Raw genomic sequence first — 25,107 nt, forward strand, 5'->3', positions numbered from 1 at the left:
CAGAAATGGTGGCTCTCTCTGGATCACATACTGGCAGATTCTAAAATCTAAGTTTGGCAAAAATACAATATTAGGATTGAGAGACATTACTGTTGTAAACATTTACAATTAGTAATTTACAGAAGTGATTTTCCTTTGCCTTTTTGGTAGATGATATAACCTCCTATTCCGAGGCTCTAGCAGCTCCAAGGAAACTTCTGGAATGGTGGTGCTCCAGGGAGCACCTTAGAGTTCTGAATGGCACTGATCACAACAGTCAAGCTCTTGGTTTGTGGCTCCAGCCTTTCTCCCTCCTGCTGTCAGCAGGGAGATGAACTTCCATGGGCTCAAATATTTGAGATTCCCTCCCTCCATCCCGTTGATGTGGTTTCTGATCCCTTAAGACTTTTGTTGGCAGTGACTGTAAATGTTGTTACAGACATTTCTTTGTGTGACAGCTCAATTTGGTGGTTTAAAAAAAAATGACTTCTGAACGATGTCTTTGGACAAAATTAAGGACAGGAGGCTGGTCAGGGCACTGGGAGTAAGGAAGCCTTCAGGATCTGATGGAAAAGGGGCCCTCGTTTAGGAGGGGACCCTCAGTTGTGGGGAACTATGTCCTTAATAACAGAACTCAGTATGAGAAGAAATCTGCCCCCAAACCTTGCAAATTGTTGTTTGGGAGCATTTTAATGCTGCTGCCTGGATGACATTCTTTCTGCTTTGGAATTCCTAAGGAAAAGATTAGCTTGGACGTCTGTGACCGGTTGAACAGTGCTAGAAACACTTTCCCCTCTTTCCTTGGGCAGACTCCTCCCTGCAGGGGGTTCTTGAGCAGCAGCAGCTTTGGTGTTTGTCCCTTGGCTCTGCACCCACATCCCTGGGGTGGATCCCTGTATCCCTCACAGAGGTCACCCCAGGAATAGCATTCCCTTTTCCTCCTCATTGCTGTGTGCTCAGTTGTGCCAAACAACCCCCTGCCACCACCGTTCCCTTGTCAGCTTTGGAAGGTGCATTTCACTATTTTTCATAATTTGTACATCCTATTGACTATAATCGAAAGACCAGAGTTAGTACTGGAAAATTGTTTCAGAGTTTGATCCTGACAATTCCTTGGACAACCAGGCCTTACCCAGTCCGTGAGGGATACTTGTTGAGGATTCTGGGATCAAGTCCTCAGCCAGAGGGACTTTTCATATTTATTGAGTTCTCCATGTGCTACACTTCACCAACTCATTTCTTTTTAACAAACAAAACAAAACCCTCCTATTATGAGGTGGTGGGTGATTAGCATTTTATCTTTTATTAACAGGGAATTTGGGGAAGCAGATAGAATTTTTACATTGCAAATCATGAACTTTTTGGGGGTTCTTGTTTTTATTGGAAGAGATTAATTTTATAGCGTTGTGGACTTTTTTAACATGCACTATTTATAGCAGTCTTAGTACAGACTTACTGTTTCAAGACTGTATATTCCAATCAATGAACATGCAAATATTTGAACATCTTAATTATCTCCGTTAATAATTAAACCAACTGCAAAGCAGCTACTAGGGAAAAATAGTTGTTTTTTCACAGACGTGTTTAGATGAAGAGGATTTTGATAAAATGTTGGTTGGAATTTTAATATAAAACCCAGTGCTGGGAGACACATTCCAGCAGTGTTTTCTAGATAAATAATCTCTTGCTATTTGTTTTGTTCTAGAATGTTTGGGGTGGGAGTTGATTTTTGTTTCTTTTTGATGAAGGGAATGTAATGTAGAAGTCTTCACTGGCAAGTTTTCTATTAATTTTAAGCTTCTTTGAAAATCTACAGCAAATGGATGTTCTGGTGCAGGGAATCTCTCTCCTGCTGAAACATTTCTCATTGAGCAATCTTAGTGTACGTGCTTCGAAATACCTACTTTGTTAATAATACGTATTTCAGTGTAAAGAGCACATTTTATGCAAAAATGAAACCTGTTAGAGTTGTAAAATAAATTTTAATGTTAGTGAATGTTTTGGAGATGGCAAGGTTAATTCTGAAATAACTCTTCTCTCATGTAGTTCATGTTGTGAAGCTTTGCTTTTGTAAGATATGAATAAAATAACACTTTCTAATTAGGTCTCGTGTTAATTCTTAACTGCATGTGCTTCCACAGGTGGAGCTGGGGATCTGCCCAGGACTGGCTGAGCTCTAGTTATGGTAAAGAGGGCAGACTCAGCTCTGGCAATGCTCAGGCACTGCTGGACAGGGCAGAGCAGGTCACCAGCCAAGGTGCTCCTCAAAACCTCAGCTGGAGGAGGCCCTGGGCCAAGGTCAGTCCCGTGGTAAGCAGGAAAGAGGACTAGATGACTTCCAAGTACTCCTCCTAGGCTAAATTCCTCTGTGATTCCAAAGGAGTGGTTGCTCTTGGCTTGATTTCCACAGCCAAGCATCTGTTTAGACTGTGCTTCTCTTCCATGCCATGGGGAGAGGAGTCAAACAAGGCACAGGGCTGCAAGAAGGGACCTCTCAGCTGCAGTGTCTGAGCACTGCAATTAAACACTCTGGACTCTCAAGCACCCCACATTCTCTATGTCATTATTTTAAAATATATTTATTAACTACACTGGTTGCCTCATGTTGGAAAGAGGAAATTGCACTTGTAACAGGGTCAGAATTTTGGGTTTTCAAAGTCTTTCCTTGTCTCAAGTCTTCCAAAAATTCTGCCTTCAGTTTGTTGAGTTCTTCTGCCAGGCTCTTCATCTCGACTGGGAGAATGTTTTTGTCTAAAAGAGAATCAAAGCCGAACTTTTAGTTTCAGGCTTAAAGACAAAAGCATGGAACTACAGAATCACAGAATCTCCTGAGTTGGAAAGGACCCACCAGGATCATTGAGTCCAACCCCTGGCCCTGCACAGACACCACAACAATCCCACCCTGTCCCCCAGAGTGATGTCCAAACACCCCCGGAGCTCTGTCAGCCTTGGGGCTGCTGTGCCCACTGCCCTGGGGAGCCTGGTCAGTGCCCACTACCCTCTAGGGAAGAACCTTTTCCTCATATCCAACCTAACCCTGCTGATACAGCTCCAGCCATTCCCTCAGGTCCTGTCACTGGTCACAGACAGGAACTTGAACACAGGCACAGAGCTGAACTTTTCAGTTCAGGACACTGAGTTGTTACTCATAAATCCTATGACCAAAACAGTGCAGACTGAACAGCCTGTGTCCTTCTGGGCAAGTGTCTCAGAATTAAAATACTCTACAATGCTGCTCTGCACTAAATGGGTTTTTAAAGCCTGTATTGAATACAGTTAATAAATATTATACTGTTTTTTAAACCTATAGACTCTGACTCATGATCTACAAGTAACTTTGACCAGACTTGTGAAGGTGATTGCCTCAGTCACACCTGCTGGGACAGGACTCCTGAACAATTTACCACCAGGGAATTGCACAGGTGGGGCAGGCAGGGTGGGCAGGGCACTTTACCTCTGGCATCCTTCATGGCCTGGGAGATGACCCTTCTGCATGTCTGGTCAGCCTGATGGACAGCACTGGCTGCACAGATGGCTCGATCTGCCTCCTGGCCAGGGCCAGCAGAAAGGGAGAAAACAAGCAAACACTTCAAATTTATTTAACTTCAGAAACAGCAGCAACTCAGTCACCACTTGAAGACAAGCAGTGCTACCTTTTGTTCTGTGTCCTCCTCATTTGGCCTCACTGGATTTTCCAAAGCAGTGGCCAGCAAGTTAATTATCTGCTCACTAAGAAAAAAAGAACAGAGTAAACCACAGCAATCGAGCAGATGCACTGAAATTTTTCTTTCATTTGGTAATGATACCACAGGAAAAAAAAAAGAGCAAGTTTTCAGTTAAATTTATAAGGCAATCAGTGAAATAATCTGAGCTGAAAAAGAATTACAGCTCAGTTATTGCCAGTCTTAATGTTTCAGGCAATTTACACAGATTTTCAAAGTCAGGGTAGGAAAGCAGTTAAGTTTTGAGGTTACCTCTGCACAGGATGGTGGCTGTGTGCCCCCAACAACCAGCCAGTGCTGTCTGTAACTGACCTCCAAAAATCACCACCGGGAATATTTTCTACACACCGTTTACATACAATAAGGAGCTTCTAACCCACTCATTTATGAAAACAGCACTTAGGGAAAACTTTAGGATCAATGCAGTGGCATACTTGTCCTCTGAGATGTAATCAGAACTTCTCAAAATGAGGCTGTTCTGCTCCCAAGTGTTTTTCTTGAGATCTGGCATTTCTATTTTGCTTGCCATTAAATGTATGGTCTGCTCAGGTACAGGATCACTTCTGAGGCAGTTCCTCTGCAGGCAGCATTCCAGGGGACACTCCAGAAACAACTGGCAGAAGCCCAGGGAATCTAAAAAGGACAGGCCCAGACAATTTCATCTTTAAACAGTTCAAGTAATGATTTCTGAGAGCAAAAGAATGATTTCTGCAGGGGAAAGGTTGTGCATGGCTGAGGAGATTCTACAGTAGTTCTGAGCCTGATGTGAACACAAATCTAGACAGGAACACAAACAATTCCTTCAAGGTTTCTCAAATACTCATGTCTGAGATCAACTCACAGAAACACAGAGTGGTTTGGGTTGGGAGGAACATTAAAGGTCATCCAGTTCCATGCCCTGCCATGGGCAGGGACATCTCCCACCAGCCCAGGCTGCTGCACAGCCTGTCCAACCTGGCCTTGGACACTTCCAGGGATGGGGCAGCCACAGCTTCTGTGGGCACCTGTGCCAGGGCCTGCCCACCCTCACAGGGAAGAATTTCTTCCCAGTATCCCATGTAACCTCTGTCAGTTTGAATCCATTCCCTCTTGTCCTGTCCCTCCAGGTCCTTGTCCAAAGTCCCTCTCCAGCTGTCCTGGAATCCCTTATGTACTGGAAGGTGTTATAAAGCTGCTTTAAGAAGTGTTTTAAGTGACCTGCAACTTCTAATGGCACAGTAATACAGTTTGTCTGATCCTCACCGTACCGCAGGAACCCAGCAATTAAGAATACCCAAAGTTCCCCGAGAGCACCTGACGCAGCTCAAGTGCCCTGCACATCCCAGGGACACCCTCACGCCGTGGCACACGGGACACTCACACTTTCGGGCCAGCTGGTACAGCTCGTACCGCATGCTCTGGTAGTAGAAGTTGTCATCCAGGAGGAGGCAGAGCGGCCGCGGTCCCTGTGCTGGCTCCAGCAGCCCCTGCCGGCGGCAGCAGCGCAGGAACCGCTCCCAGCCCGGCTCATCGGGGCCGGGCAGCGGCGCCCCGCGGAGCAGCGCCCGCAGGAGCCCCTCCAGGCACTGCAGCAGCTCGCGGCGGCTCCGCTTCCAGCCGGGCCCCTGAGGATGGACGGACGGGAGGCATCACAGGCGCCCTGCAGCACAGCTCCAGCATCGCCGCGAGGGGACCCGCAGCGGCCCCGACCCCAGCTCGGCCCCGACCCAGACCCCGACCCCAGCCCGGTCCAGGCCCCGAACCTAGCCTGACCCCAGCCTCGACCCTGACCCAGCCCCCGAATTCAGCTCGGCCGGCCCGGAACTAAGCCCGGCCCCGACCCCGACCCAGCCCCGATCCAGGCCCCTAACACAGCCCGACCCTGGTCCCGGTCCAGGCGCGAACCCGGCCCGGCCCCGACCCAGCCCCGGGGCGGACGCGTCCCGTTGCCAGGCAACGGCGGTGTGGCGGCATTGCCGCGCATGCGCACTGACCGAGGCCTCCGGCGGGATGAGCTCGTCGTAGGTGAGGAGCGCGCAGGCCCAGCCCGGGTGCTCTGGCAGGCGGCGGCGCAGGGCGCGGGCCAGGCTGGACTTGCCGGCCGCGGGCAGCCCGCACAACAGGCACAGGCACAGCCCCACCGGGGCACCGGCACCGCTCCCGCCCCGGCACTGCCGCTGCCCCGGGCGCTGCTGCTGCCGCTGCTCCGCCAGCGCTGCCGCTCCCGCCCCGCTCCGTGCTCGGTGCGCATGCGCGGGCCTTTCCGCCCGGGGCGCCCCCTGCCGGGCGCGGCGCTGCTAAATCGATCCCGTTTACCCAGTTCTGGTTTTACCCTCTTTTTGTGTCACCATAAAGTCAATAATTCGCTCCAGTGACCGCCAGGAGCGTCAAAGGGCTGAGCCACCCCCCGGTGCCTTTTGGTAAGATAATAAAACAAAGACACCACCGACTGTGCTACCCCCGGTGATTTATTTTAAGTTACATTAATGTATTATTATACTTGAGGTCTAAATTATAGGAATATTTAAGAATAACAATTTGAATTGCTTAAATTATTTAGTTGTAAAAATAATTTACGATCCTGAGAGATTAAAGAGGACACTCCCCTGGAAGACACTCCTGGCCAGTGCAGACTTTTGCCTGCAGTTGTTTTGGGTTCTTTTGTGCAGCTCTGCCATGGCCATCTGGGGGTTAGAAATGTTTTACCCTTGGGGCAATTCTGTCATTTATTCACTCTTCTTCCTTGTTGGTCTCTCCACAGCAACTGCGGCTCCACTGAAATGGAGACTTTTTTCCACTGTTGAGCTGTGCAATGTATTTCCCAATATCCCACATTTCCTGTAACAGCAGATGGTTTCTTTCAGACTCAGGCACGTTAACTATGGAGTTTCTGGTGACCCCATATGAGGTTACTTTTTCAAACTCCCTGAGATGGAAAGGGACAGAGCTGGTGTTGGTCAGAGGTGGGCTCTGGTTCCCAGCTTGGAAGGGCTGACAGGTCTCAGAGCAGCTCACAGGGACTGTCCCCAGGCCTGGCTGTGAGTCCTGGCAGTGTCTGTGGAGAGGACAGCCCAGGAGGGGACTGCAGAGCTCCAATCTTCTAATCTCTGCAGCACCATAGGACCAGAGCTGAATAAATTACATCTGTAAATAAATGGATTCATTTCTCTTCATCCTGCAGGTGAGGCTGCACCTCAGACTTACACACGGTCACAGGTGTAATCCCAGGAGAGCTGAACTTCAGGCTTCTGATTTAAAAAAACAAGAGGTGAGGTAGAGGAGACACAAACACAGCCAGCAGCAAGGAGCAAAACATTGGGAGTTACCCAGTCTGTGTTCAGTGCCTCTTGGCATTCAGTCTTTCCCAGAGGGATGTGCTTTCTGAAGGTGTTTTGGCTGCACAAGGAGAGGACTGGAGGACTGAAATCTTGTGATTTGTTTTTTTTCAGGCCAGTTACTTGTCAGAATTGGTTGAGGGTTCCCAGGAAACTTTTCAGACAACTGGTCTAGGTGGGACTGGGGGTCGTTGAGGTCCTGAGGGAACTGCAGGGAACTGGGTTTGTGCTGGGTGCCTGAAGTGTGGAAAACACACTGTTTAGTATTTCATAACTGGAGACTACTGGTATTTCTAAGCTGTTTCTTCACCATTTTTAAACAGTTTTTAGCCTTTATGCATACACTTAACTCTCTCTGACCCTTCCTGTAGCATTTACCCATGTTTGTGCTGTTTTCTACACAAGCAATAAAACAGCATTTCTCCTTCAAGCATTTAATCTGTTACAGCTCATGATGCTGCATGAAAAATTCTCCTAAACAAGACATGAGACATCAGGAACTTCACTTATAGTGATAGAGCAACATAACCATAACAAATGTGAAGTGAAGAAGGTCTTAAATACTACAAACCTTGTACCAGGAAAATGCAATGTGGTAAAAATACCAGGACTTGATGTGGCAGGCTGGAAAAGATGTCACAGAAAATCAGGTTAACAGAAAACACAAAGTGTGGGTAATTACTCAGTCCTAAGGTAATAGTATTTAAAAATTTGTTTTCATTTTTTGGACAGTCTTCATATTCTCTGGCAACATTCTGTTTGGATAACTTTTATTCAGTTTTATCAGAACCAGGCCCACAGCCTGGCTAAGCAGCATCTCCAGTATTTGGCTGCAGAATTCCTTGTTCAATATTTGGCTGCCCTGGTGAGTCACAGCCTGTCCCATCCCTGGGACTCACAGACTGTGCTGACAGGGCAGGCAATAAAGCTCATACTTACCAACACAGAAATCCTCTTTAACACATTCTAAATTATATTAAATACTTGGAAATACAGGTGGTTTCAATGTATCAAAAAGCCACGCAGTTATCAGTAACTGTGTTAGAGAAAAGGCACTGCCAAGTTTGGATTACTCAGCATGAAACAATCCAAGTGTGCATCTCTCTCACCTGATTATTTCTTGTGTCATGACTTGGTTTGTGATCTTGCTTTGCTTCCTGCACATTGTTATCCCTGAAACAGAAGCCATGAGATCAGGAAATTCCTTCAGGGATGCAGCATTTTCAAAGCACAAGGCTACACCTCAGAGATGTGAGTCCACCCCTTTCTGGACTTGAGAAGCAATTTCAGTGTGCTCTGTCTCCATGTGCAATACAATAACAATCAGGAAAGTGCAATGTTTTGGGGGGGAAAATGCCTTGAGATCTGAGAGCTGGGATATCTGGATTAAACTACCAAATGTCAGGGGACTGAACTACCTCCTATTACTGTTAGCAGGAGTGTCTCATCTTCTAGGAGGTATGGAATTCTTTGTGTAGATAAAGCATCTGCCTGGATTGCTAGACTGACATGGAGCATGCTCTCATGTGTTGAAATAGCACCTGTAAGAAGGGAAATACCTGTGTTGCCTTCTACTTTTCCTACAAAATGTTCTCCTTATTGCATCACGCTTAATTATTGCTAATACAGCAACGATGATGATTGGCAGCACCAGGAAGAAGAAGATAAGCAGTCCATCCCGAAGTGATGTATCTAGGGAAAAAAGAGTTGAAATAATGAAATGTACAATATTAAAAGCATTTTTTCCTATTTTAAAAACTACAATCTTCAAATTATTTTCAATTAAAACAAGTTACTTTGATGAAATTTCGAAAATGGTATGATCAAAAAGTAGGAATTGGCCTTATGTCATTATAATTCTTTCTACCTTTAACCACCCTGTGTTCTCTGATATACAAAGTTTTTACTTTGCCATATATTTTTTTTCAACCAACTTGATGATCCTTTTGGGTCCTTTCAGCTCAGAATATTCTGTGATTCTGTGGCTGCGATTTTGTAGTTGTTTAACTACAATTGCTTTGCACATTTTCCTCGCCTTCCTGCACTTTTAATAAATACAAAACATTTTTTCCCTTTCTCAAAACACAAATTTGGTAATATTTGATAAAATATGAATTGATTCTTTCCTCACAACGCTACAGATTATGAGCTTGGCTTTTAAACAAAGGGAAAACATTTAGTGTGTAAGGTGTAAAGTCCAGCAAAAGCTGCTTGATTATCAGATAATAATGTTTGTTCTTTAAGCAATCCATGACTAAGTAGAAAAAAGATTAAAAGAAACTGAGAAACACCCTGTTATTAGTAGTTAATTTTATGAGACCCTGGGGCAGAATGAGGCCAGTTCTAGTGTCCTACCTGGGTGAGCTGGGCCACTGTCAATGCTGCCTCCATAGCCAGACTCGTTGCAGAATGGAGGGGCCCATCCCGCATTGCAGTGGCAGTTCCCGTTGTTGTTACACACCTACACCAATACAAAGGGATTAATGGGTCATGCAGGGGCAGTTCCCATTGTTGTTACACACCTACACCAACACAACAGGGATTAATGGGTCAGGCAGGGCAGTTCCCATTGTTGCTACACACCTACACCAACACAACAGGGATTAATGGGTCAGTTCCCCTTGTTATTACACACCTACACCAACACAACAGGTATTAATGGGTCAGGCAGGGGCAGTTCCCATTGTTGTTACACACCTACACCAACACAACAGGGATTAATGGGCCAGGCAGGGGCAGTTCCTGTTGTTACACACCTATACCAATACAAAGGGATTAATGGGTCGGGCAGTGGCAGTTCCCGTTGTTGTTACACACCTACACCAATACAAGAGGGATTAGTCAAACAACACCACTCTGAGAGCAGCCATGTGCAACCTCCAGTTTGGATTTGGAACTCCACATAAGGATTTGCATGTGGGAACAAGAAATACTGCATAGTATTACAGAAATAATCAAGTGTTAACTGGAAATAAGCTCTCCCCCTCCATAACATCCCAAACCTCTGAGTAATCCTGATACCTCAAGAGAATTCTCTGTAGCAATTAACATTTGTGTTGTTATTTGCCTGCAATAAATTACAGTCCAAAGAATTCAGTCTTTGGACTGCATTTTTATCTTCCACAGAGACATGTATAAATCACAAATTACTAGACCATCTTCCTCAAACGACTATTTTCCTTTAGCAACTCAATGACTCAATATTATTAAAAAATTCCTTTGGGAAAATCTGAATAAATGCCTTTCAGTGTTTGTGCTAAGAGGTTTGCCCTGGCAACAGGAATTACAGGTAAAAATATGGATTTAACTTTTAATACAGATCAGAAAAAAACCAAAGCAATCTGGCTGGTTGTTGCTTTTACACAGGGAATTTGCACCAGGCTAGAAACATGAAGCACCATCTACTCACCCCATTATTATTACACTTCTGTTTTACATCACAGTTGTAGCCCAGATATGTTGCATCAACACATTCAAAACCTACACAGGCCTGGAAGAAGTAATGAGAGTCTTGCAAACACAAAACTTTAAAAAAAATCCCATCCCTTTATAAATATACTATATAAATGTATATATTTACAAGTCTACAGCTTTTATTTCAATATCAAGAGAAAGTACAACATTCATATTCACAATTTTATAGCTGCATTTGTCTCAGATTTTCTGAACTCTGTGGATGCATTTTGATGGAGTAATTTGAATAACTGATAAGGTAGTTGATTTATTTGTAGCATTTAAGAGCTAATAATTATTTTTGTAGATTTCAAAAAGCAAATTTTTCATTGTATCATGGCACACAAACAAGAGAGCTATGTAATGCTTTTGGAAGTTAAGAACTTTCCACTTGGTGGAATATATTGCATCGTGCTGCTGTGATGCCTCTTACCTTGTTTTCTCCACAGGCTGTCCCATCATGAACTTGGGCAGGATCTGGGATATCTGATCCTAAGTCAAAGTCAGAAGACCAGCACAAAACCCCGGATGCATTATTGACCACACTCCAGGCAGGAAGGTTTTGAAGACTGACAGATGTGCACTGGAGTTTGCCACACAGACTGTGCCTGTATTGAATGAAGGACACTCAGAGACAAGGTGAACAGAAAAAAAAAGTATCAGTGCAAATACACCATCCAGTCGAATTCTGTAGCTTGCAGTTCAAGGAAATATTCTTCTAAATCTCATGCTTCAAGGGTTTGTAACACAATATATTTTTTATACTGAATGTTTTAGGGTTAGTTTTACTTGCTGGTGACTTACTGGATGGGGCATTTCTTGTACACTCCACCTTTCATTCCACAGTTTCCAAACCTATCCCCTTTGATATTTGCTTTCTCAAAGCATATATCAGGTGCTTTTCGTGCCCCTGTACAAAAAATAATGAGTCTTTGTAAGCTGTCTGAAAAGTACAAGAGAGAAAAATTGGGAAAGTCTATAAGGAGACTCCCAGTGGTTTGACAACAAACCTTTCCCATATATAGATTCACACTGTGAATCGAAGCTCTGGCACACTCCATAGTAGCAATAAGCCTTGCTGTTGCTGCAGGGGTGACCATTCATGATGTAAACGTCCTCTGGACAGTAGGCATTGGTTCCATTGCAGTATTCAGGCAGATCACAGAAATCCCTTTTTGCTCTGCACTCAGCTCCTGCCACTTTAAACTGGAACCAGAGAGGAATGTCACTTTCAGTTTGCAACATCAGAAATTCTACTGTGCAACAATGACAATATTTAGTGATGTTAAGAAAGACAAATTCCTCTTCTTACATGCCCTCTACTGGTGCATGTGATTTGATAGGGCAAAAATATGTCCAGAGGACTAGGGTAGTTTTTTTCAAACATTAAAAAATCCTAGTGAATAGTATTGATTTTGCTTAATAAAGTGTCACCTACCTTGCAATTTTTGCAGCACAGTCCTTGAGCACATTGAGATCCAGGTGTGAGTTTGCAGGTTGCAGCATCACAGCAGGGGTTGGAGCATTCCTGAACAGCCATGGGCAAGAAGACACTGTTTTTATCTCCTTATATAGCTGGGAAAGTACATCATCAGTCCAAGTGCGTGGGCCAGCCAGACTTTAAATCCCTGTCTCTATAATGTTCTGACAGCCTTCTGCTCTAACAGGATCCAGCGGACACTGTGGCTGTTTTGTCTGTATAAGTCATCAGAAAAACACTGGTTTGGAGTGTTGTGGCACGGGGTGTAAACCTGGGTAAACCTCTTGAACAGATTTACACTTTAGATGGACACTAAAAGAAGCAGCACACACTGGTTCTTGAGTAAGTGATCGTCCTTCTTCCCCCCACCTTATTTTCCCACTACAGCAGCAGTTTGATGTAGAGAACTGTTGGTCTCTTTTAATGACTTAGAAAAATATCTATACAATGGAACCAGGGTTTGCTGAGAGCCTTTGGTTTTACTGATATCTTTTCTGAGACACTTTTATTTCCCGAAGAACAAGACAATACATCCCACTCTTTGAGGCACATTTTAACAATGCAAATATGACTCACAAAAGTAATTCTGTGGGCAAAGTTTAAAGGTTACAATTAAGAAACCTGTACATGCCCTATAGATAAGTAGTCTCTGTCATGTGACAGAAATGTCCATGATGATAAAACCAGCACTGAACTGCATTTCTGCCTCAGCAGTTGCCTCGATGTTCTGTGAAGACCAGTAGCCCTTAATGGAGTCCATATCAAAATCAAAGTATGATTTTAAGCTTTTACTAAAATTTATTCTCATATTGCTTGCAAAAATGGAAAATTACAAAGCAAATGCCTCAGATATTAATGCAGGCAGATAAACCAAAAGACCAGTATTATATAGAATAATATAACATAATATAATATAATATAATATAATATACAACAAGTCTCCAGTTGAATTTCATCCATTACCTGGGGTTTGCCACAGTCACATTCCTCATTGTTATCAACCACATTATTGCCACAGACAGGTTCTCTGTACACATTACTTGTTTTGGGAGGATTTCTAAGGCAGTTTCCTCCTCCATTTAGAATCAGGGTCTCAAAATCATCAGCACTGCAGGTGCTGAAATTCCTGGATCCACTGGAAAGCACAATATTTTATTATTATATTTTGCTTACAGGAACATGCACAACTCGAGGCCTTAAATTATTGTCAATCTGTAATAAATGTCTCATTTCATAATGCCAAGAGATCATGAGATAATTAATTTTTATGTTATTAAGATTCACAGGAGCTTCATAGCTTGTAAGGCATAGTTATGCAAATAAAATAAATTATTAAAACCAAATAATTGCAGGTCTTACTTATCTGTGCTGTGCATTATGTAGGATGCAGGACACCTCCTGTCATCGTGTTTCATTCCGAGATTGTGCCCCAATTCATGTGCAACGACTGTAGCGTGACGTAACATATTGTCATGATTCAACTAGTAAAGAGAACCAAAGTTAAAAAAAGTGAAACTAAAGAAAATATTGTTTGTTCCTAGTGTTTTATTCCCATCACCAAGCTCTTGGAGACTTTGAAATCGGAATACTAAATTATATTGCAAGGCAGAAGCAGCAAGAACAGGCAGTTTGTCCCTTTATTTTCAGGTTGGACCAGATTCTGCCACTGCTTCTATTGCTTCCATGGGGATCATATTCTGAATAATAATATTGGCAGCTGGACTAAATGATCATTGTAGGTCCCTCCCACCTGATATGAGTCTATCTTATTGTGTTTAACATAGTTCATCACTCATGAAACTGATTTCAATGGAGTCTTCAATGACAAATTTACTATTAAAGAAAGGAATCTGCTTCTGATATTGCTCTCAATGTTGTCACATCCCTATTTCAAGGACAGGAACCCCTGGTTCTGCCCCAAGGGTGGAAAAAATTAGTTTCTTACTAATTTTCCCATACTTAAAACATTTGCCTGTTTACAGCCTTCCCGTGGGGAATTCCAGACACTTGGGAATATAGAGCATTATGTTCACTATTTATTTAAAGAGTAAAAAACCCACACATTATTTTGTAGCTGCATTCCCATCCCTAACCCACTGTGGTTATGAACTTTAAGGTTATGAGGATGGGCTTTTTTTATGCAACATTGAGTTAAGATGAATTACAAAAGGTGACAAAAAGAATTATTTGAGCAGTAAATCTGTCAAGTGGGCTGGAATTTGACAAAAAGAGAAAAAAAGAAAGTACTTTTTAAAAAAAGGTGTAAAATATGCACAAGTCTTTACATAAGAATCCACACACTCCAAGACTAGTCTCCAAGACCAGGGTGACTTGGTGAAGGGCTAGTTCCTTCCATGACCCACAATATGATGTACTTACAGTGCTGATTGACCCTCCCTGGACCTGTGAGCAGACAGTTCCCACAAAAGCCATTCCAATGGATCCCCTGAAAGAGCTCCTCCCTCTGCAACAAAAGCAGTTTGAAGGTGGTGTTGAAAGATGGGTTGAATGATCATGATTTCAACTAAAACACACTGATGAGTTTGGAAGAAATATTGCAAGGTAAGATTTGATCTTCCTGAAGTCAAGAAGAAATTGAGCACCACATGAAGTGCAATTAATAATGAAAATCTGAATAACATCTTAAAAATAGTGTCATTGCTTCTGAGTTCACAGAAGCACATAATGGCTGAGGTTGGAAAGAACCTCTGGAGGTCAAATGGTCCAATCCCCTGCCCTGGAGCTGATCAACTCTTAAGAATTCAGCAATTAGTTTCTTGTCATTTTTTCAAGTTAGAACAGTTTGGAAATGCAGTTAATTTTACTCCAGGTTTATTTTTCTTCAAATACAACCCCCAAATCATGTACATTAACACTGGCAGCATGAGTAGCTTTCCCACTGAATGAAAACTTACATTATGAGATGACTGACATCATTTCTTGATCGCTTAAGAAGATCTTTCTGTCTCCAAGAAACAAATCTACCCAGCACATCCCCAGCTGAACCATCCATTACAGATATGTGGTTTCCATCTGTCCAGATCTCTAATCCAACCAAAACAATCTGGATGTTTAATGGTCTGTACATCTGAAAAACATATAGTGATAATTAATGTCCATCTGTTTTGATGGAACTCTGAATGACTTCACTACTACTTGAGTAAACAATAAGCTGACCATAGTGAACAAGACATAACTTTAGTTTCTTTGAAACTAAATATCTATTTGTATTTATAAATTAAAACCTAAAATATTTATAAATTATAAATACAATTATTTAGAATTTAAAAATAAATATATCTAAGACAATCTGCTTATGAAGGTACCTAAACACATCTTTCATTTGGAGAAGTTGGAGAGACCATGTTCATTAATTTCCTTGGCTAATTGTCTCGAAGAGAAACTGGGAACAGGTGATCGGAGAGCTTGTGGAATTGTTCACAGTGCTGACAGTTTTCTTAATAAAAAACTACAAACAAAAGAAATAATCTTTCTAGGAATGTAAAACATTCTGGAAAGTTCATGTTCCTTGAGCACACAGAAGTGGTTTAAAAACATCTTGAATCTCCCCCCTGACTGCACCTATACAAGACTTGTGCAGAGATTTGTGATGTGCCTTAACTGTGTTACAAATTGTTGTATAACCTCCAAATACAGTTTCAGAACTGCATTAGCTGTTCTTTTGAAAACTATCTGGTAGAAACTACTGAATCCAGGCAATTTATCTGACCTACCCCATCAACATAATTAATCAGCTCAACTGTTTCCTTTTGCACCGCAGCAGGATCAGAATTCTTCAGCAAAAACTGTAAAACACCGTATGAGAATGTCAGAAAAAAATAACAAAATAATAAAATGCATTTAGGGTTGGATGATATAATTACCCTCTTGTTATCCACAACCACAAATAATTCTACATAGCTCTTCTGGGGCAGGACAGCTCGCTTCTCCTGCAAATGAGAAAGCACAGTAATTTAACAAGTTCAAAGTGTTTTATTTATGTTTCTCATTATTTTTATTTCATGTTTTTATAAAGCAATTCCCTAATTGCATTTTCTAATGTGGCCTTAGATAGCCACATAAATATCTGTATGTCAGTAATCCACACCAGGTCAGGCACTGGGGTGGATGAGCTGAATGGCAGCTCATGCCTTTCCTGTCCTACCCACAGCTGTCTTGGGCAGCCTCTGCTCTTCCACTGCAGGATTCAAGCTATGCCACATTCCCATTGTGCTGCTCTTCTGTTGCAGGATTCCCCAGGGAGGTGGTGGATTCTCTGACCCTGGAGGTTTTTAAGGTGAGACTGGTTGTGGCACTCAGTGCCATGATCTGGTAATCAAAGTGGGTTGGATTAAGGGTTGGACTTGATGATCTCAGAGGTCTCTTCCAACCCAACTGATTCTATGATTCTATTCCCACCAGTTTGGCTTGGCATCCACAAAAATGAAGGCCACAAGGAAGTAGCTTGCCAGATCAAACCCACCACAATGATTCTGTGCCAAAGCAAGAGCTCCGGAGGCCCTTGGCTGCTGGAACAGGCTGAGGAGATGGCCTTATACTGAAGATCAAGAGAGAAATGGAAATAAATTTACCCTCAAAAGCTTGTCCCTGATAGAGGTAGTGTTTGAGGAAAATGTGTATTTCACAGCCTCCTTCACAAACATCTTCTCATACTGGAGGCTGCCATTCAGCACCCCACAGTGGAAGGGCACATCCTGCTTGTCTTCTAAGTCATAAAACACATGTTCAAATGTGCTGGATGTGTTGAGAGGCTCCATTCCATACCATTTGCCACCAATGTTTAGGATTCCCCTAATAATCATAAAAGAATGAAAAATTATTCCATAGTTTTTCCCTCATGGCTAAGACCAGGTGAGTGAGTGACAGCTGGATACTTAAAAACTGGAACTATTCACACCACTATGATGAAATTAATTATTATTTTAAAGTAGCTCAATATGAGGGTTACGTTCAAGTGCCCAATGAAAGACAAGACAGAACTTATTTAAAATAATTGTACACAAGTGTGGGCTCCTTGAATTAGTTAGAAAAGAAAGAAAGAAAAAAGAGACAAACTGTTACTAAATGAGATATAAGATAGAGAGGCTAAAAGCAATCACCAGTGTATTTATCAGAGCCACAGCAGCATTGCACTGCAGAGTTCAGGTAATTACAAAGACTGCATGAGTCCCTGGCTCAGAAACCCCCTGGTAAATGCCAATTTGCTGTACAAGAATCTTTCAGAAGCTGTTATCTTTTTCTCCAGAATCTCAGAACTGTATTTAGAACAAGAATTCTCTAGTTTACATCTTGCAAAAGAAACTAAAAAATGTGAGGGGCAGGTGACAAAAAAATTTGACCTAATTTTGCAGAAAGTCAAAAAGTAATATATGTGAGATCCAGCATTACCTCAAATACCAGAATGTTGACCTTTTATCCTTGATTTAAAGGAATGCCAGGATATGTCATGATTAATTGTGAGTGACATCTCACTGTGATACCATACAGGAAAGACATGTGGATGAATTGTATCCCATTTGTAGTTTTACTGTATTTGAAAGACAAAAAATTGTTTCAAATACAAATTTGGTAAAATTTTCTTCATGGAAATGGTTTGTCTTTTGAAATGTGTCCATTCCCAAGACAGAATTGTTTGCAGGAGTATTCTAAGTTCAACAAAAGCTTCATAAGACAAGATTTGTTCTACAAAGCTGTCTCTGGTCAAGACATTCACATCAAGTACTAGAGGGTCCCCCTATAGTTAATTATGGTTTCTCTTATGTTATCTTTTTTTTTCCTGTGAAGGAATTTTCGAAAAGGGGGGGAAAAGTGGGAGTTGAGAGAAACTGTAAAACCTGTAAGGAGTTTCAGCTTCATCAGAAGGTGAAATATTAAAAGGTATTTGCAATGTAGGATGGGGTTTTCTCTCCAGCTGTATGATGAATAGCAACTGTTTTTTGCTGTTTTACTTTGGTACTGCACAAGGAATTATCCTGAAAAAGGAAGAGGTAATACCTCAGGCCATCACAGGTGCTGAGAGCAACAGTTGAGTCAGCAATTCCTTCAACAATGCCATGATAATAACAGTGTGTCTGAAAGGCAACAAACCCACATAATTAGTGACAAAACAAGGTGGTTGCCTTCAACTGCAAACTTATTTTCTAACTAACCATATTACTTGCATGACATTAAGGCTGGCTGTAACCAATTTACAGAGTTCTGTATTTTGAAAGTAATCCCAGCCTTCTTGGAGTAAAATACCACTTGACCTGAGTGCCTACAATAGCATTTGGTCCCTTAGTTCTAGAAAACAGCTTTTTAGTTTAACCCAGCACCATTTAAAAATCTTTTAATCTACATTGCTCATTCCTGTTCTTAGAGTCCTCTCAAAGGCTAATCTGAGAAGATCTCCCAAGCACAAACCACCCAATTAAGTCCCACTGAGCTCACATGTATTTTAAAGTTGAAATTAAATGTAGTATTTATAAGGCTTGGTTGATACAGGACTGAAAAATTACAGAGCTTTGATGCTGCCATTGTACCTTTAATTGCATACTATGCAAAGGTGACCTAATCAGGCAGCTCAAATTCAGTCTTGGCATAATCTCCTGGCTTCTCCTTTCACATCCTGTGAGACAGGGATGCTGTATTACCACAAACAGCCAATTCCCACATGAACCTTCTGTTTATTATAACTGGTAACTGCTAAACAGAAATGCTACAACTGTGAAAACTCACAAAAGCTCCATTCCCAGAAAATATGTTTTTTCTTGGCTTCCCCAGTTTGAGGAAATTCTGACACAAAGTGGGAAATTTTATTATATACAATACCTCATTTTTGGATTGTGTTGCTTCCAGTTTCCCATTTTCCCCATATGTAAACAGCATAAAGTCTTCGCTAACAAGGTTTCTGGAAACAAAAATAAACTACTGCTCTTTTAAAGGTCTAGAAAGCAATAAATAAGTCAAGAATCCTGGTAAATGCTACATTCTGTTAGCAAATTATTACTAAAATCCAGGCACACGAAACAAAATGCATTAAAATGAGCTGGAGTCTTTGGAAAATAATTTGAAATATTTTAACAAATGTATCCACAGAGAAGTATCTAAGCAGACTTGTTTGCATAAGAGCCTGGACTATTACAGGCTCAGGAATGAAGAAAAACAGAAACAAAAATTTCTTCAAATACAACACAACTAGGAACCTTTCCCCCTGCTATAAAAAAGTAATGTTGAACTGAACTCTAATTTTCCCTAAAGATTTTCTGAATGTACAATCTTGTGTGGCTAATAAAAAAAAATCAAAATAAATTTCTCCACAACTAGAATAGTTATTATTTCCTTCTATTTGCAAGATAGTGCCATAACAGAGATACCATATTTACTACTATTTACCAGAGTAATTTGGTAATTACTACAATCTGCCATTCAAATGGTTCCTTCTGAATTGTTTCAGTATAAAAATGCTTGTCTGTATGTAACTAACCCCGGGATGGTACAATTCCTTACAACACTATCACATACTTATTTTTCTTCAGTTTTAGGAGATATGTTCCATTTCTGGTTTTAACTGAGTAAGAAAGGGTGTCACCTGAATGCGCCTGAAAACAGAACAAAAGATATCACTTAATTAGGTGATTTCCTACTTTGTTTTGTCAGTTCCATGTTTTGTTTGATGAGAGGTCCAGCTACTGTTTTGTGTGTGTGTTGTGTGCCAAAAGTGAGATTCCAAGCCCTCACCTTTCTATAATTCAAAGTCTCTGTGCAGTGCACTGTACATTCTGTCCTATGTAAAGTTTAAGTTCTATTAATCTATACATTTTCACTCAGAGGACAGGAAGGCACAGCCCATGTGTGCACTCTTTGCTAAGCACCACATCATGTTTTTTGTGACCCTCCTTATGTAAATCAGATAAACGACTCACAGAGTCTTTTATTCCTTAATCGTTTGCACAAAGATGACTAATGCTGTTTCATTAACAGTTACTTCAGGAATTGAATTCGATCTGTAGCACAAGGGTAAGTTACCTCACAACTGAAGAATTAAGGCTCAGGTCTCTCTTTTAACTCCTTCCTTTCACCTGTGCAAGTCTATAGGACCATTTTTAACCCTTTAGGTGCTACATAGTTGAAATCCTCTGGTTATTCCAAGACCAGAACAGGGAGACAGCATGAATGTTAGTGCAAGTTCAACATCTAATCTGACTCAGAGAAAATGGAAATATTCTTCATGTTCCTTCTCACTTCTGTCTTACAAGGTTGTTAACAAAATTAGAAGTTTGGAAGGCACTACCTTGGAGTGAAATCACAGGCATTTATGGGAACAAATTTGCTCAAAACTAGTTGAAAACACCACAAATCTGAAGAAATAGGCTGGAGCAAATTTATTCACAAAAATCTCTATGCACTATACACTCTGTGTGTAATGTAGGACAGTGTTGGGAAAAACAGCAATGTCAGAAGAAAAAAAAATCAGAATTACAAACCTCATGAAAAAATGGGTGATGTTTCTCTCTGCCTGTTAAACTGCGAGGAATGATTATTTCTAATGTAGAAAGTCTGAGTGTCTGTTCAGAAGGTACACCTGAAAATAAAGTTTAAAATTGGTAAATAATCATAAAGGGTAAGACTTTCCATTGGCACATGCACAGGGGTGACTGATCTTTTTGCCCAAAGAACATTCTAATCCAGCCAGAAATGGAGAAGGAGTGACTTTACCAGTCCAGGACCTGACTGCCTCTGCTCAGTTTGGTCTCTTCTGTCTCTTCCAGAGCTCTTGGCTCATGCTTGGAAAGTGCAAAAATCAACATTTTCAAACATGGTCAAGTGAACTTTTAATTTCTGAGTGTTTAAACTAAATATATATGGCCTCATTTTCTGCAGAAATGCTGTTTTGACTGTATTCAAAGGTAATGAGGACACCAACTCCAAAAAAACTGATGTAAAGTGCTTAAAACTGCGTGTCTAGGCCAAAGTTTTCTTAAAAGAGTCTGCAAAACTGGCTGGCAGTCTTGGCTTTAAATCTTGTTCTTAGTTACTTACATTATAAACTGTGATAACAGCTCAAATTTTTCTCTGTCCTTCATATAGACAATACCAAACCATTCTTTCCCTGTTGCCCTGAATGAGGAATACTTACAGTTGTCCTCTGGATACAGTTCTTCCCCCTCCTGTGTGTATAATCTTGGCTCCTGCCGTTGCCTAACGCTGGATTTTGTTTGTTCCAGCAACAGTCAAACCTTTGCAAAAGGTTTGTACCCTTTTACATGATACCAGAATTATCTCCAGAACAACATGCTAATGCAGGAAGCTAAAGATAAGAAGCCTGCCAAGTATCTGGTTTCAGGTAAATGGTTAAATATAAACACAAAACCAATCTCCTGTAACTTTCTTTGAAATTGTGTGAACTTAAATTCATCTTCCTTTTTCCTGTCTGCACATCAGTCTGGATTGATCAACAGAGACACAACCATTGCTCTTGTTTAAAAGCAACAGAATCAAGAATAACATGGGTTTTAACAATTAAAGTGGTTCCTTCCTCCTTTAATTGTTCTTTCACAAGGAAACAGAGAGATTTCTTCACAGTTATAGGAGTACAAAGTCACTCTCAGCCTCCCACGCTTCTGTGAAAGGAATTCATAATTGCAAAGAAGCCACACAACCACCCATTCAAAGCCAGGAGGAGGATTCTTCAGTGTAATCATGATCTCTACCTGTTAGATAACATCAGGATTTTTAAAAGCTAGGTGCAGGTAGCAGATGTTTAACATTACAGGCTGCCATTGCAATAAAAATGTGGAAGGTGCTGTTAGAAACAGGTCTGAAAAGAGTAGCAGCACTCAATATTTACTTCTGACTTTGCTTTTAATCTTCAGTCATTTTATTATCTAAATCAAAAATCTATTCTGTTTTGTGAGCTGTGTGTGTATTGAACTAATGACAGAGATGCTCTTTTAAACAATTGAAATTTTGACACCTGAAAGCAGGAAATCATCTTTAATGCATGCCATAAAAATTCCACTTTCTAAGAAATATTTCACGTGTTACATTTAAATCTAAAGTGTGAAGCCAAATCATAAATGGAAATGAGTTAATGAGGAACTATAATGAAACTGTAGGAATTTCCCTCACATTACTGAAGAAGAAATAATTTTCTACAGTCTCTGCTACTGATGAGAGGGATGGTAACTGCAGTTGTCACAACCAGTGTCCTGTATGGAAGATTATGTAGTTTCATACCTACTACATCCTGGAGTGAAAGAAAAACACAAAGAGCTCAACAATAAAAAGCTTCAACCTGTAATCTTTCCCAGACACCTTTTTCCTGAATTAAGGTCTCAATGAGCAGGTGTTGTGACTTGATGTAAAAGGGGAGCATCATTATGATCAGGATCAGAGAGTACAAAACAACTGGAAGAAAATTTCTCACTATGTAAAAAAAAGAGAAAGCTTACCTTCTACCCAAAAAGGTTTTCCAGTAAAAGTTAGTCCAAAAGTGAACCAAAATAGGCAGTGCTTTAACATGACTAGACTTGCCGGAGAAAGCACTCCAGTATCCGAGCAGACAGAGCGTACCTGGCCGTGGCTGCTCCGCACGGAACGAGAAGAACGAGAACCGGCTGCTCCGAAGGTAAACAACAGAAAAAGCACCCTGATACTGCATCTCTTCCAGGGAAACGGGAAGTCAAATTTAATCCACCAGGCTTCCGAGAAAACTGGTCAGACAGCTTAATGCAAATAAAAAGCAGCACATTCTTAAATGCTGATTGGAGAAGGAGCACCGGACCATGCCGGGATCAAACTGGTTTATTCTAAAAGACTTTCGTGCCACGGTGAGATCTTACAAGATTAGAAACGTAAAATATTGTTACTAACAAATACAGTGTTTAGGATGTTTATCCTGGCTATCCAGCGTGAAACAAAGTGCTCTTTGAAATTTCAGCTTGTTGTTTTCCATTTGTTCATCTTTGCTTTAAAAATATCAAATATGCCATTCATGTGAACACATGGAAATCCCCAAACACATGGAAATCCCCAAAACAGGGATTTTACCCAGTTCCTCCTATGTTAAATGCAATTCTTCTCACCAAAAGTCTCTAATTTGTGCAGATCATTGCTCTTCCAGGATCAGAATAATCTTCCATGCAACCACATTGTCACCAAATCAGAAAATAAATGCTTCTAAAACCAGATTGATTTGCAGCGCTTTTCAGAAGTATCAGTCACATTTAGAAACACAAAAAGGAGACCAAGACAACACAGTTTGCACACTAAAACATTTACAGTCATGAACTTTAATTAATTCTTTAATTAAAACAGAGCAAACCCATTTTCCCATTGCTGGTAAATCCCATAAAAGAATGGGATAGGTGACAAAAAGCAAGGATGGTGGCTGTATTTGGAATTACAGCTTGTGCAGAGCCTGCTCGGGTCCATCCTGATGGTCACAGACCCGGTGAATGTTCCTGCGCCGAGCACAGGGTGGAAGCAGAACTCAATACCCACGAGCTCTGGGTCTGTGTCTGTGTCACAGCCTGAGGAGCAGTTTTCCCCAACCCCAGAAGCCGTGATCCTACTGAAAATTAAATGAACCACATCTTTTATTTATAGCCTCGTTTATTCATAGCCTCTCCCCTGTATGGTGAAAGCAACTCAAGAGAGAGAATCCCGTAGCACCGAATTGTGCCATTTTTACCACATTTCACTGAATCGCAGAATCAATTTGGTTGGAAAAGACCTCTGAGATTATGAAGTCCAACCTATGACCCAACATCACCTTGTCGAGCAGACCAAGGCACGACATCTGTGGGCAGGGGAACCAACTGAGGTTTGTAACCAGGTGAGGGGCACAGAGTCATAGAGTTTCCTGAGATGGAAGGGACCCACAGGGATCCTCCAGTCCTACTCCTGGCCCTGCACAGATACCCCAACAATCCCATATCTCCTCCAACCTCCTCCAGCCCATGTGAGGGCAGGAAGCCACATGGCCACAGGAAACCTCCCATAAACCCACCTGTCCAGTTCTGGGCTCCTCAGGACAAGAGAGACATGGAGGTCCTGGGGTGGGAATGATGGCAGGCCATGAAGCAGATTGGGGGACTGGAGAACCTCCTTCATCAGGAAAGGCTGAGGGAGCTGGGGCTGCTCAGCCTCGGGAGGAGACACTGAGACCAATCAATGTGTGTAAATATCTAAAGGGAGGGGTCAGAGAATGGACCAGGTTCTGCTTGGGGTGCCCAGCAATGGGACAAGAGGAATGGGCAGGAACTGATGCCCAGGAAGTTCCACCTGAACATGAGGAAGAACTTCTTCCCTGTGCAGTCAGTGAGCACTGGAAGAGATTGCCCAGAGTGGGTGTTGAATCTCCCTCACTGGAGACACTGCAGAGCTGTCTGGACACACTCCTGTGCCATGTGCACTGGGATGACCCTGCTGGAGCAGGAAGTTGGGACCAATGACCCACTGTAGTCCTTTATCACAGAATCACAGAATATGCTGAGTTGGAAGGGACACACAAGGACAATCCAGTCCAACCGCTGTTCCTGCACAGACACCACAACAATCCCACCCTGTCCCCCAGAGTGTTATCCAAATCCTCCTGGAGCTCTGGCAGCCTTGGGGCTGTGCCCACTGCTCTGGGGAGCCTGGTCAGTGCCCACCACCCTCTGGGGGAAGAACCTTTCCCTGAGATCCAACCTGATCCTGCCCTGGCACAGCTCCAGGGTCGACCTCTTCTCCCAGGCAACCAGCAACAGGACAAGAGGACACTGTTTTATCTGTGGCAGGGGAGGTTTAGGCTGGACATCAGGAGGAATTTCTTCACATATAGCGTGATTTGACATCGGAAGGGGCTTGGCTTGGCGGAGTCACTGTCCTTGGAGGTGCTCAGGTAAGACTGGACGTGGCGCTCAGTGCTGTAAGAAACAAAGTCTCAACCTCGTAGGTTTTCAATTAAAGTTTATTATATGATAAAAGCAATTTCAGCATGCTGGGTGCGACAGACGCAGGCATTGCTCACCATCGCACACCAAACACAGTGTAACATTTATTTAGTCTCTACATACATATTCATGCATAAACATTATAAGCACATTGTTAAGCAGTTTAACATATACTACTATAGCTAAGCTACTTTTACAGCCCTAGTGATAACCCCACC

General features: G+C 42.0%; 2 protein-coding genes across 2 annotated transcripts; both read right to left on the reverse strand.

Annotated features, from left to right (window-relative positions):
- Positions 1–1,116: 1,116 nt before the first annotated feature.
- On the reverse strand, positions 1,117–6,358 carry PSTK (phosphoseryl-tRNA kinase). Its single transcript, XM_071564065.1, has 7 exons — positions 6,281–6,358; positions 5,675–5,977; positions 5,062–5,305; positions 4,136–4,334; positions 3,633–3,708; positions 3,434–3,527; positions 1,117–2,730 (listed from the first exon to the last, which is right to left on the reverse strand). The coding sequence occupies exons 1-7, from the start codon at positions 6,356–6,358 to the stop codon at positions 2,543–2,545; spliced, it is 1,182 nt and encodes a 393-aa protein (XP_071420166.1). The 3' UTR covers positions 1,117–2,542.
- Positions 6,148–22,568, reverse strand: LOC139675579 (disintegrin and metalloproteinase domain-containing protein 9-like). The gene is made up of 22 exons (XM_071563427.1): positions 22,403–22,568; positions 20,435–20,532; positions 19,473–19,549; positions 18,780–18,858; positions 17,964–18,040; positions 16,541–16,760; positions 15,833–15,898; positions 15,683–15,754; positions 14,864–15,036; positions 14,328–14,412; positions 13,308–13,429; positions 12,912–13,083; positions 11,907–11,996; positions 11,479–11,674; positions 11,273–11,378; positions 10,902–11,076; positions 10,425–10,505; positions 9,371–9,476; positions 8,575–8,707; positions 8,125–8,188; positions 7,587–7,639; positions 6,148–7,252 (listed from the first exon to the last, which is right to left on the reverse strand). The coding sequence occupies exons 1-22, from the start codon at positions 22,470–22,472 to the stop codon at positions 7,174–7,176; spliced, it is 2,394 nt and encodes a 797-aa protein (XP_071419528.1). The 5' UTR covers positions 22,473–22,568; the 3' UTR covers positions 6,148–7,173.
- Between the last annotated feature and the right edge of the window lie 2,539 nt (positions 22,569–25,107).

This window comes from Pithys albifrons, chromosome 9, assembly GCF_047495875.1.
Source record: "Pithys albifrons albifrons isolate INPA30051 chromosome 9, PitAlb_v1, whole genome shotgun sequence".
In the NCBI taxonomy this organism is placed as follows: Eukaryota; Metazoa; Chordata; class Aves; order Passeriformes; family Thamnophilidae; genus Pithys; species Pithys albifrons.